Source organism: Arachis stenosperma, chromosome 7, assembly GCF_014773155.1.
Source record: "Arachis stenosperma cultivar V10309 chromosome 7, arast.V10309.gnm1.PFL2, whole genome shotgun sequence".
Lineage (NCBI taxonomy): Eukaryota > Viridiplantae > Streptophyta > Magnoliopsida > Fabales > Fabaceae > Arachis > Arachis stenosperma.
In genome coordinates this window covers 82,323,928-82,337,092 of record NC_080383.1, presented here as the reverse complement: position 1 = coordinate 82,337,092, position 13,165 = coordinate 82,323,928, and the positions used below count along the sequence as shown (strand labels likewise).

Genomic DNA, 13,165 nt, shown 5'->3' with positions numbered 1-13,165 from the left:
ATGAGTCTCTAAACTCCATTGTTGGGGGTGAGGAGCTTTGCTGTGTCTCGATGAATTAATGCAATTATTTCTGTTTTCTATTCAAACACGCTTGTTTCTATCTAAAATATTCATTCGCACTTCAATATGAAGAAAGTGATGATCCGTGACACTCATCACCATTCTCAACCTATGAATGCGTGCCTGACAACCACCTCCATTTTACCTTCGATTGAATGAGTATCTCTTGGATTTCTTAATCAGAATCTTTGTGGTATAAGGTAGAATCTATTGGCAGTATTCTTGAGAATCCGAAAAGTCTAAACCTTGTCTGTGGTATTCCGAGTAGGATTCAGGGATTGAATGACTGTGATGAGCTTCAAACTCACAAGGGTTGGGCGTAGTGACAGACGCAAAAGGATCAGTGGATCTATTCCAGCATGAGTGAGAATCGACAAATGATTAGCCGTGCGGTGACAGCGCACATGGACCATTTTCACTGAGGGACGGATGGTAGCCATTGACAGCGGTGATCCACCAATACACAGCTTGCCATAGGAGGAACCTTGCGTGCGTGAAGAAGAAGACAGGGGGAAAGCAGAGATTCAGAAGACAAAGCATCTCCAAAACTCCAACATATTCTCCATTACTGCATAACAAGTATTATTTAATCCATGCTTTTTATTTACTACCAATCAAAACTGAGAATTATTATTATCCTAACTAAGAGTTACAAGATAACCATAGCTTGCTTCAAGCCAACAATCTCCGTGGGATTCAACCCTTACTCACGTAAGGTATTACTTGGACGATCCAGTGCACTTGCTGGTTAGTGGTACGAGTTGTGAAAAGTGTGATTTACAATTTCGTACACCAGCGAGTTTGTTAGCTGAATGTGGGTGCGATGCAAACCAGAGTGGGAAAAATAGCATTTGCGATAGCAATGAAGAACGAACACGTGGAATTAGGGGATTTGCTGCACTAGGGGGACGTGCTATTTCAAGCAGTGATGGTAGGGGACTAGCATGGGATGGCAAGCTGTTTGACGATGGGGGGAGCGAACGTTAATGGAAGGGACTAGAATGGGGTGGACCGCCTTGCAATGGGCTGCGTTGAAAGAGAAGGTGAAAATCGTTGAGGTCTTGATTGATAACGGGTTGATCCCGTTGAAGCTACATCGATGTTTTCGTCGCAGCGTGGTGAAAGGAGAAAATGTGAGTTGGAGGAGGGGGAGGAGGGTTGAGATGGAATAGAAACGTGATGTAACAGAGAATGTTACGTTGCCTAACCCTAATAATTTAAATTAAAAAATTGATTATTTTAATAAATTAAGAATCTGATTTTAATAATTAATTTAACATTTTTTTAAATCGTTGTTCACGTTGTTCAATATTTATATTGTTTACCTATATTTTCTCTATTTGAAGGCATTTTATTCTGTGTTGACATTATTATTAAGAGGTTTTACTTGTTTTTTATGAAAATAATTTTTTCTTATTCATTCTTTGTAATTTGTTCCCCTTATTTATTTTATTAAAAAGGTATAATTTACAAAAATACTTTTAATCGGACTCATTTGTTAAACATCTATCCTATTTTTGGAGATAAAATCTCCTCCCTGGCCAACGAACATTATTTGTAGGGATTAATGTAACAAAAAGAAAAAAAACTCGACAAGGAAGAGGGAGCAATATAAAAATTATTTCATCATGTGTTATTTCATTTAAAACAAGGAAAAGCAAGCATTGGGAATACCTAAATATGAGATATGTAAATTACAATAATTCTTATCTTCATTTAATGGATATTAAATTCCTGAAGATAATATAAAATCTATAACTACAGAGAGAAAGTAGCATTTAAAAGGAGAATCTTTTTTCAATTCCCATAAGAGGCCTTAGGGTCATCAATAAATAAAACAAATACTAACACTACCATCACGATATGAAACATCATGCTAATTGGTAGGCATAAAAAAAAACCTACATAACACTCGCACTTAGCATTACTCCATCTAAAACATTCCCAGAATGCATGTTACTCTTATAATATGATTATTGCATTCACATTTTCTTTACACTGCCAATATAAACTAGTTCACATTATTTCTCTATAGTCTTTAGCTGCAAAAAATAAAAAAAATAAAAAAATAATACATCAACATCACCTCGAGATTACTATCCTCCACCCATATTCACCTTTAGAATTTTGTATAAATTCACCTCCGTACACTACAAGAAAAAGCATATTTTTCGACGCAAAAAATCGACGGCTATTTCTCCCGTTGATATTTTTCGACGGCTTGTTGTCGATATTTTAAAAAACAGATAATTAAAAATAAACTAATAAAATCAACAGCCTGGCCATCGATTTTTTTATATTGCATTAAACCTTTTTAAACTACCGTTATAGGGTCGACGAGGTTGGAGGCGAAAATACTTTTATTCTAAAATCGACGGATCTAACGTCTATTTTTATATTTAAAATATCGACAAAGCTTCCGTCGATAAATTTGAACGGTTTAGATTGAATTCTAAAATCAAATAAATGGTGTGGATTTAATGTATAAAATAGACACAAAAGCCGTTGTTTTTTTTTCAAATTAAAATCGACAACTATACTGTCGATTTTTATTGCTAAAAACACCATCTCCACGCCCACCTCCCGCTTCCAAGTCCAGAAACACCAACCCTCATTTTATCTTTTTCTTTTCTGCATTCGTCACCAATCCGCCACCAAGTTCAGAGACAACCCTCATTCTCTTCTATCGGCGTCACGGTTGCACCGCCGTCACTCCGTTTACTCGCGTCACCGTCGCGCTCTGTTGCTGCCGTGCCACTATCGCTCCTTTTGCTTGCGCCGCCTGTCGCTCTGTTGCTGCTGCGCCGCCGTCGCTCCTTCTCTCTGTTGCCGCTGTGGCTCCTCCTACTTTGGTTCTTCTACGTTCTCTCTCAATCGAGCTCACAAGAACCAGGTATTATTTTCAAAGCCAACTTCAGTTTCAATTGGAAATTCCCTATTTCAGGTGTAAACTATGACCTAATTGTAATATCCTGTTTTTTAAATCTAGAAATCATGGTCATCATGTTTATTCTGGTTCTATTTTTTTAAGAGCTAAGACTAAGTTTAATAATTCCATAATTTCACAGAAGCTCATTTTATTTCTCTGTTTGGTGGAAACAGAAGCACTCTTAATGGTGGATTCTCATACTCACATGGTCCATATTTAAGGTGAGATCTTTCTTTCAATTTGTAACGAAATTATTAGGTAAATATGAAGTAGTAGTAGTAATGTAGTAATAATTTGTACCTTTGCAACTTGCATGGCCATTCTGTTCATAATTATTAGTCATCTATTGTGTTCATATCAGCTGAAATTAAGTTAGCCCCTTTTCTAATTGTTGAATGCTACCAACTATGTTTTTAGATTCTTAAATTAAGTTAGCCCCCTTTTTTGGAAGAGTTTCCATTATATTTCTAGCTAATTGGAAGAGTATCCATTATATGGTGCTCAACGCTGTTCAAATGTTGTGAAAAAATTAAAATTGTCTAGAGATTGTGATCTTTTCTCTAGAGCAGTGGCTGAAGATCTTCCATATTCATACTATTCAACAGCACAAACAATGAACTCTGGGACTGTTGATAAGTTATTTACTTCTGAATGGCATTCTGTCTATCAAGAAGCCTCATCTCCAGCCAGATCTTTTTTTCTTTTCTGTCAAATTTAAACCAAAATACAAGATTTGGATTATTATCTTTCACCAATTATTTTATTCCAATACCCTTATTGTTCTAAATTGGAATGATCTTGATCTTTGTCTAATGTCTATTATCTTTATCTTCGATTTTCTTTCACAATTCCAATAGTCTGTAAAATTCCAATTTTAGATAAAATTACTCATTAATTATATGATTGTAGTAAATTTTATATCGTTATCACTATCGGCATTAACAAAAACGATTGTTGACTTATGATTGTTAATCAATGCAGCACTGACTTATATATAATTCACCCTTTGCTTTAATTTTTGTTAGAGTAATATAATACATAAGTCTTTTTGGATTTTGCAATGGATTTATAACTTTTTAAGAAAAAAGTTGTAGTTCGTTATATAATTTGTTCAAAGACTTAGCTTCCTTGATACTATTTTTTCTTTTAAATACCTATAAATCTATCTCAATATTATACAAGAACCTAATTGCCTTCTTATTCTTTATTTCATTTTTTTTAATAATGCGCACTTTGATATGCCAAACCTTGCTTATTTATATTTTGTTTCACACTTGATACTTGATAGAGAAAATGTCAACATGGTTAATATGTACATTTTGAAAATTTGAAAGGGTTGCCTTGTCATATTTAAAGTTCTAAAGCGAAAATACCTATGATGTTAACTTTTTTAGAGTAAAATCTTGACTAACCATTTATCTGGAGAAGCAAAAAGAATAACCTATCTGGATGCTAAATAGGAACTGGTATGTACCTTATGAATTAGAGGGCTTATGAGACTCTTTTCTCTCCCTGATTCTTTAAAATTATTACACCATTAGCAAGACGCATTATACAGGTGCTGCCAGAGATTGGTTATCAACTACTTCATAGTTATAGCGAACATATTAAAGATTGGGGTTGGATGTGCAACATTCATGTTCATTCTGAACCCTATAAAAGGTATGCTTGTCTGCTGGCTTGCAAAAGTTGTATACTTCCTAGATCAATGTTTTTAGAAGGTGAATAGTGTTAATGAGTCATTCGTTATTTATCGTTTTGGGAACGAATCAAGATAGAAAATGCCTTTATTTGCTTATATCGTGCATCTTATTGTCTGGCCCTAAATTAAACTAGAATAATTTGTTACATCAAACTTATTCAGTTGGATGTGGTTTTTTAATATATAATTTTCATTGCCTTGCAGGAATTTGGATGTTCTCAACAGACAACCAATGGCCGTCATTTATTATTATCAACATTTGAATTCAATTTGCAAGAAGTGCTAAATGCCTTCCATGTTTTACATATTACAGATGTGTGTTGTTATGTATTTGCTTGTAGGTACCTTGTATTTTAGGTGTCAACTTAAATGATGTTGATCTTTTAGAGTTTCTTCAGCAGGTTTAAAAAAATCCTTATATGAGCCTTTGTTGCGTTATAATTGTATTCCTTCAATAATTGAACATTGCACATCATCTGATTTATTTATCTTAGCTTGTTGACACTGATGGATCATCAACTATGCCGCCCTCTGTTATACGAGTCCCAAATTTGAAAGCATGCAGAGGTATGTGGCCAATATCAAGGAGTTTGAAATGCCTTATTATATTTACACGAATTCCATATTTGAGTCCCATTTCTTCACCGAAGTACAGAGGGCTGCACATAATTTAAGAATTTTTAATTTGTGACTTTATTAGTACTTGACTTTCTTGCTTTTACCTTAGTAAAATATGGATCCATGGGACTGAAATTCAAGTTGTGTGCTTTGTTGTTCAAATTTCTGTCAATAAAAAGAACAAGAAAGAAAGGTACCAAGAGGAATTGGAGGAGCACATTGTGTCACTGATTTCTTCATTATTTGGTAAGCAGGAAAGTGAGGTTTCTATGGAGTTCATTTAGGATGTTTGATATAGGAGTGAATAGCCTTATATTTTGCATGTAATTTATCTAAGGTTTTAAAATCTGTAATGGTCAAATTACACCATTGTCTTGTTATTTTGCAATGCCTGTGCATTATGCATTTTTCCTTGACATGATCAATGTAAAAAAGGAAGAGTGTTATCAGATCAATTGTTTAATTGATAGTTTAATTTTTAATCTTCCTCAATTGCATTATTTGACTCGTGTAGAAGTTTCTAGTTTTACCGAATGAGATAAGGCCTAGTTAATTGTTGAATGTTCCACTCCCGCATTATTGCCTTAATATTATAGTCTGTTCCATGTTAAGATGGAGGCACTCTCGTATAAAAAAAATGACTTCCAAGAGTTCTATAGCGCTGCAATCAGTGTATATACCAGCTGCATTTGATTGTTGTTTTTTAAGATATCTATTAAAATCGACGGAATGGTTGTCGATTTTTAATTTTAAAATAGACAAGGAAAAACCAAAAATAGACAAAGAGGTTGTCGGTATCTAAAATAATAAAATCGACGGCAAGTGTGTCGATTTTATTGGATCAAATATCGACGGCAATGTTGTCGATTTTAGTAAGCATATTATAAATGGAAGTATTGTCGATTTTATTGAATCAAATATCGACAAAAATGGCATCGATTTTATATAATAATATCGACGGCAATGTTGTCGATTTTAGTAAGAATATAAAATTTTCAAACTCATATTATAGACAATAACGCCGTCGATTTTATTAAATTATTATCGACGGCTAGACAAGCCGTCGATTTTATTAGAATTTTAAAAAATTGACAAGCTTTATAGCGACCACCACCGCCGTTCATTTTACCGTCGATATTTAATATTATCGACGGCTAAGCCGTCGATTTGGCCGTCAATTTTAATGATGTTTCTTATAGTGGTAGTTTATCTAAACCTTCTTGTCTTCAGCAACAAATTATTGAACCACATTACTTACAATATGTTACGGCCTGGCCCAGGATTCGCACGGGTCGACCCGGCCCAAGCTCTACCCGACCCGGTTACGCGCCCTCCAACCGACCCGGACACGCGTCCTGTACGGCTCGCATGCGGCTGCAGGACAACGTCCTTGAGAATATGGGCCCGTCCCCATGAGGGGCCCACTACTGACATGTATATAAAGGGAAGATTGGCTCTTCCCACGAGGTATGTCACCTTTCCGTATCATTTTCTCCCACCTGCATACTAGCTGACTAGAGCGTCGGAGTGTCTTTGCAGGTGGTACCCCCCTCATCCTCTCGCTAGGACAAGTGCTCGTCTACTCGGCAAATCCACAACCAGCGCGACTAAAGCTAAGGCATCCTCACCCTACACCTATACAACCGACCTGTCCGGAACCCGATAACCGAACATTGGGCCGTCTGTGGGGACACTCCTGCCTAAATGGAAGTCGCGCTAGGTCCCGGCGACCGGGCTCGAGCAGCCGGAGCGGAGGGGGCAGCCTCCGTCGCCTCGCAAAGGGGGGGGCGGAGATCCCCCCAACAACACACGAGAACACGACCATTCGGGGGAACGGGCGGCGATAGCGCCATAATAATGCAGGAGCTACGCCACAGAGTCCAGAACCTAGAACGACAGCTGGCCGACAGGGAGCGGGATGGACGGTCTACCGATCCCAGCTATACCCCATCTCCCGGGAGCGAAGAGGAAGACTCTCACTGAAGCCGCCCGCGGCATACATCCGCATCCCAGACGGAAGCGGAGAGCACGCGGGAGGAGTCACCCATAATAAGAAGACGAAATGACACGATCATCTACTCCCGCGGCAGACCAACCCGCCGAGCGGCAAGAGGTCACGAAGACGGGGAAGGAAGATCCGAGAGAACACGACGACCCGTGATAATGGGCGTCACCCCGTTCCACCGATCTATCCTCGAGGTCAGGTTGCCGAAACACTTCGACAAACCAACGGACATGAGGTACGACGGGACTTAAGACCCTCTAGAACACCTCACGGCCTTTGAGGCCAGGATGAACCTGGAGGGAGTGGGGGACGAAGTAAGATGCCGCGCCTTCCCGGTAACCCTAGCAGGGCCAGCGATCAGGTGGTTTAACGGCCTCCCGCAGGGTTCCATATACAGCTTCTCAGACATCAGCCGTACATTCCTGGCCCAGTTTACAACGCGGATCGCGAAGGCCAAACACCCTATCAACCTTCTAGGGGTAACCCAGGGACAAGGAGAACCGACGAGGAGGTACTTAGATCGGTTCAACGACGAATGCTTGGAAATCGACGGCTTAACCGACTCGGTGGCCAGTCTTTGCCTAACAAACGGCCTCCTCAACGAAAACTTCCGAAAACACCTTACCACGAAACCGGTTTGGACGATGCACGAGATCCAGACGGTAGCCAAGGAATACATAAACGACGAAGAAGTAAGCCGGGTTGTGGCGGCCAATAAGCGGCAGTCCGGTTACAGCCAAGCTCGGCAACCAGGTGACGGAGAAAGAGCCAAAGAAAAAGCCAGAGAGGAGGCATCAAACAAGGCACTGAGACCGTTCCCTCGGGTCGGGAAATTTACTAACTACACTCCACTCACTCTCCCCATCGTGGAAGTCTATCAGCAAATAGCTGAGAAGGGAATTCTACCGAAGCCCCGACCACTTAAGGACCGTACGGGAGGAAACAAGAACCTCTATTGTGATTATCATAAGGGTTATGGCCACCAAACACAGGACTGTTTTGACCTGAAGGATGCACTAGAACAAGCGATAAGGGAAGGAAAGCTATCCGCGTTCTCCCACCTCATCAGGGAGCCGAGAAGACGCTATCGCGACCCAGACGAAGAAGGCAAAACCCGTTCGGTCAAACGGCGACAAGAACCCGAAGACAGAGACCACGGCCTCACTGTGATAAACGTGGTAACGGCCAAAAACGCCGCGCCAAAATCCCGGTCGGCACACAGGAAAGACGCTAAGATTTTGACGGTCTCATCCCCGCCGGTGCAAAGCTCTAAGAAGCCTCCCTCCATTTCTTTCGGCCCGGAAGACCAATGGTTCAACGACGCCCCGAAAAACCCCCCCATGGTCATTACGGCCAGAGTGGGAACCGGCCTCGTCAAATGGATCCTCGTCGACACAGGAGCTGATTCAAATATCATGTTCCGCAACGTGTTCGACGTACTAGGGCTAAAAGATGCCGACCTGACGACTCACCAGCACGGGGTTATCGGGTTGGGCGACCACTTCATCAAACCGGACGGAGTAATATCCCTACCAATCTCGGTGGGGCAAGCCCAAGGCCGAAGATCGGCGATGGCCGAATTCGTAATCCTCCGAGATTCCACTGCCTACAACATCATCTTGGGAAGAAAAACAATCAACGATTTCGAAGCCATAATCAACACAAAGCTGTTAGTCATAAAGTTCGTTACCGATGACGGCTCCATAGGGACCATAAGGGGAGACCTCGAGACGGCGGTCGCTTGTGACAACGCCAGCCTCTCCCTTAGGAAGAAGTCCAAGGAAGCATCCGGTGTGTTCCTAGCCGACCTTGATGCCAGGGTGGACGACAAGCCGAGGCCAGAACCAGAAGGGGATCTGGAGAAGTTTAGAATTGGTGACGAAGTGGGAAAGTTCACATTCGTAAACAAGAACCTCCCACATGAGTTGAAGGGGCCCTTGATCGAGATGATAAGAGCCAACAGTGACTTGTTCGCCTGGACTCCAGCCGACATGCCGGGCATAGACCCGAAAATCATCTCACATCACCTAGTCGTCAGGACGGAAGCACGCCCAGTAGCCCAACGGAGGAGAAAGATGTCGGCAGAGAGAGCAGAGGAGGTGGCCAGGCAGACGGCCAGCCTCCTAGAAGCGGGCTTCATACGGGAAGTGGACTACTCGACATGGCTCTCGAATGTAGTATTGGTGAGAAAACACAACGGCAAGTGGAGAATGTGCGTGGACTATTTCGACCTTAACAAAGCATGCCCCAAGGATTGCTTCCCCCTTCCTAACATAGATGCACTCGTCGATGCCGCGGCGGGATATCGGTATCTAAGTTTCATGGACGCCTACTCCGGTTACAATCAGATACCGATGCACCGTCCTGACGAAGACAAGACGGCGTTCATAACGCCAGGAGGAACTTTCTGCTACAAGGTAATGCCGTTCGGCCTGAAAAATGCGGGGGCAACATATCAAAGGCTGATGAACAGGATATTCCACGATCTCATAGGGGAAACAGTGGAAGTCTACGTGGACGACATCCTGGCAAAAACAGCACGACCTGACGACCTCTTGAACGACCTGGCAAGGGTATTCGCATCCCTCCGTCAACACGGCATGAGGTTGAACCCCCTCAAATGCGCCTTCGCCATGGAAGCTGGCAAGTTCCTGGGATTCATGATAACTCAGAGGGGGGTAGAAGCCAACCCGGAGAAATGCCAGGCAATACTCCAGATGAAGAGCCCGGGTTGTATCAAGGACGTCCAGAGGTTGGCAGGGCGGTTGACCTCATTATCCTGATTCCTCGGAGCTTCGGCAACAAAGGCCCTGCCATTCTTTAATCTCATGAAGAAAGGGATGGCGTTTGAGTGGACGCCCGCATGTGAAGAGGCCTTTCGGCACTTCAAGGAAATCCTGGCGGCGCCACCCGTCCTCGGGAAGCCAAAGGACGGGGAACCACTATACCTATACCTCGCCATAACGGGTGAAGCCCTAGCCGCAGTCCTGGTACGGGAGGACGGAAAAGCTCAACAGCCAGTCTATTTCATAAGCAGGGCCTTGCAAGGGGCGGAATTGAGGTATAGCAAGTTGGAAAAGCTAGCCCTAGCACTTCTAACCTCCTCGCGAAGGTTAAAGCAGTACTTCCAGAGTCACCAAGTTGTCGTCAGAACGGACCAAGGGATCCGGCAAGTACTCCAAAAACCCGATCTGGCGGGAAGAATGATGACTTGGTCCATCGAACTCTCCCAGTATGACATACGATACGAACCCCGGCAAGCCATCAAGGCGCAGGCGATGGCGGATTTTCTAGTAGAAGTAACGGGGGATGCAAGCGAAGAAGGGGGCACACGATGGAAGCTCCATGTGGACGGAGCCTCCAACCAGACTTTCGGAGGTGCCGGGATCATCCTGGAAAGCCCAATTGGGGTTGTATACGAACAGTCGGTCAGATTCGAGTTTCCCATCTCGAACAACCAGGCAGAATATGAAGCCCTTATAGGCGGCCTGACCCTAGCAGCAGAAGTCGGCGCAAGAAGACTAGAAATATGCAGCGATTCACAAGTCGTCACCTCCCAAGTAAACGGTAGCTACCAAGCTAAAGACCCTTTGCTACAGAAGTACTTGGAAAAGGTTAGAAGCTTGAGCCAAAAGTTCGAAGAGGTCGCGGTCCACCACGTACCTAGAGAAAGGAACACACGGGCAGACCTCCTATCAAAGCTAGCCAGCACGAAGCCGGGAGAGGGGAACCGGTCTCTCATCCAAGGCATGACAAGAGAACCAGCAATCACACTGCACATGACAAGCCTAGGTCCTTCATGGCTAGACCCCATGACCGACTTCCTGGTACACGGCAAACTCCCTAGTGATCAAAAGGATGTGGCGAAATTGAGAAAGGAAGCGGCCAAATACGCCGTCATCCAAGGACAGCTGTTCAAGAAAGGGCTCAGCCAACCCCTACTGAAGTGCCTACACCCCGACCAGACGGACTATGTCCTCAGGGAAGTCCATGAGGGTTGCTGTGGGCACCATATCGGAGGCAAGGCCCTAGCGAGGAAACTAATCCGAGCCGGATACTATTGGCCGTCGATGATGGCGGACTCCAAAGAGTTTGTCAAAAAATGCGTAAAGTGCCAACAGAACGCCAACTTTGCCAGGGCGCCGGCCTCCGAGTTAAGCTTGCTAATGACCTCCCGGCCATTCTCTCAATGGAGAGTCGACCTCTTAGGGCCCTTCCCTGTCGGCCCTGGGCAGGTCAAGTACCTCATAGTCGCAATTGACTACTACACCAAATGGATAGAAGCCGAACCACTAGCTAGCATATCCTCGTCCAATTGCAGGAAATTCATGTGGAGGCAGGTGATAACACGATTCGGGATACCGGAAGTCGTCATCTCGGACAACGGCACTCAATTTACTGACAAAAAGTTCACGGAATTTCTCAATGGCCTGGGTATAAGGCAAAGGTTCTCTTCGGTAGAGCACCCTCAGACGAACGGACAAGTGGAGTCCGCCAACAAGGTTATCCTTTCAGGGCTAAAAAAGAGGTTGGACAATAAAAAGGGTGCTTGGGCCGACGAACTAGCAGCGGTTCTCTGGTCCTACCGAACAACCGAACAATCCTCCACTAAGGAAACTCCTTTCCGGCTAACGTACGGGGTGGACGCAGTAATACCCGTGGAGATCGGTGAACCAAGCCCGCGGCTACTTTTGAAAGGAGTGGAGGAAACCGTAGAAAAAGACCTGATAGATGAAGCCAGGGAAATGGCCCATTTGACAGAAACAGCGCTAAAACAAAGAATGGCTCTGCGCTATAACACCAAAGTGTTTAAAAGGGGATTCGAGCCGAACGATCTCGTCCTGAGGCGAAACGATATCGGCCTACCGACCCCCGGAGAAGGCAAGCTGGCGGCGAACTGGGAAGGCCCCTACAGAGTCAAAAAAGTGATGGGAAAAGGAGCCTTCAAGTTAGAAAGGCTTGACGGCAAAGAAGTCCCGAGAACATGGAACGCGGACAACCTAAGAAGATTCTACTCCTAGAGGATGACTCGACAAGCCGACCAATCTAGCTAAGTAGTTAATTTGCAAATTTAAATTTTGAACTTTTCATAGTAACCTACGGGTCCTTTATGCGATTACCGAATAAGATGTACTTGTGCGAATTTTCTCTCGGGTATTGTTCCCTTTCCTTTTTACCAGGCAAATCACCCTATCACAACTCGACGACAACGCGCGGCCCCGGGATTGATCACCCCGGGAGCCCGTCAACCATCGCGGTTGAAAACGGCCACGCAAAAGGCCACGACCTACTAACATAAGCGATGGCTATAAACCAATAACGGTTAGCAGAGACGGTAGCACGACCAGACGAATAAGAAAAAGCTAATTACATTAAAGCGGACAAACGATTATAAAGTCAAATTGTTCACAAGCCAAAACAAAACGGCAACATTACAAATGTTAATCACAAAGTTCATTTCTTAGGGACGTCAACGATCTTGCCGTCCTTAATGACCTTAAAAACGCTGATTGCCGACGTGTCGAACTCGGGGGCGACAATCTCAACTTGAGCTTTGAGGGCCTCCTCGGTAGCCAAAATCGCGCCCTTGCCCTGTTTGACAACATCTTTATACTTCGCATTCCATGTTGCCAGTTCGGCCTCCACGGCCTGCTTTTCTTTCTCGACTTCGGCCACACGCTTCTGCGCCGCGCCGACCTGACTCTCCAATGCCATTTCGCGCTCGACCAAACGTTCAACCGACGCGTCCGACTCTTTCTATTTTTTCTCAGCAGTTGTGGCCTTCTGTTCGGCGGCAGTAGCCTTCTGCTCGGCAGCGGTGGCTTTCTTCTCGGCGGCGTCCATTTTTCCG

At 43.8% G+C, this 13,165-nt stretch overlaps 1 protein-coding gene across 1 annotated transcript; it reads left to right on the top strand.

Annotated features, from left to right (window-relative positions):
• Positions 1–10,154: 10,154 nt before the first annotated feature.
• On the top strand, positions 10,155–12,335 carry LOC130940004 (uncharacterized). Its single transcript, XM_057868061.1, has 2 exons — positions 10,155–11,420; positions 11,655–12,335. The coding sequence occupies exons 1-2, from the start codon at positions 10,155–10,157 to the stop codon at positions 12,333–12,335; spliced, it is 1,947 nt and encodes a 648-aa protein (XP_057724044.1).
• Positions 12,336–13,165: the final 830 nt, after the last annotated feature.

Bases quoted from the DNA above. Each gene is read 5' to 3' on its own strand.
- LOC130940004 (XM_057868061.1), top strand. From the start codon at position 10,155: ATGGCGTTTGAGTGGACGCCCGCATGTGAAGAGGCCTTTCGGCACTTC. The intron at 11,421-11,654 runs GTAAAGTGCCAA...ATGTGGAGGCAG, and splicing joins AAGAGTTTGTCAAAAAATGC to GTGATAACACGATTCGGGAT.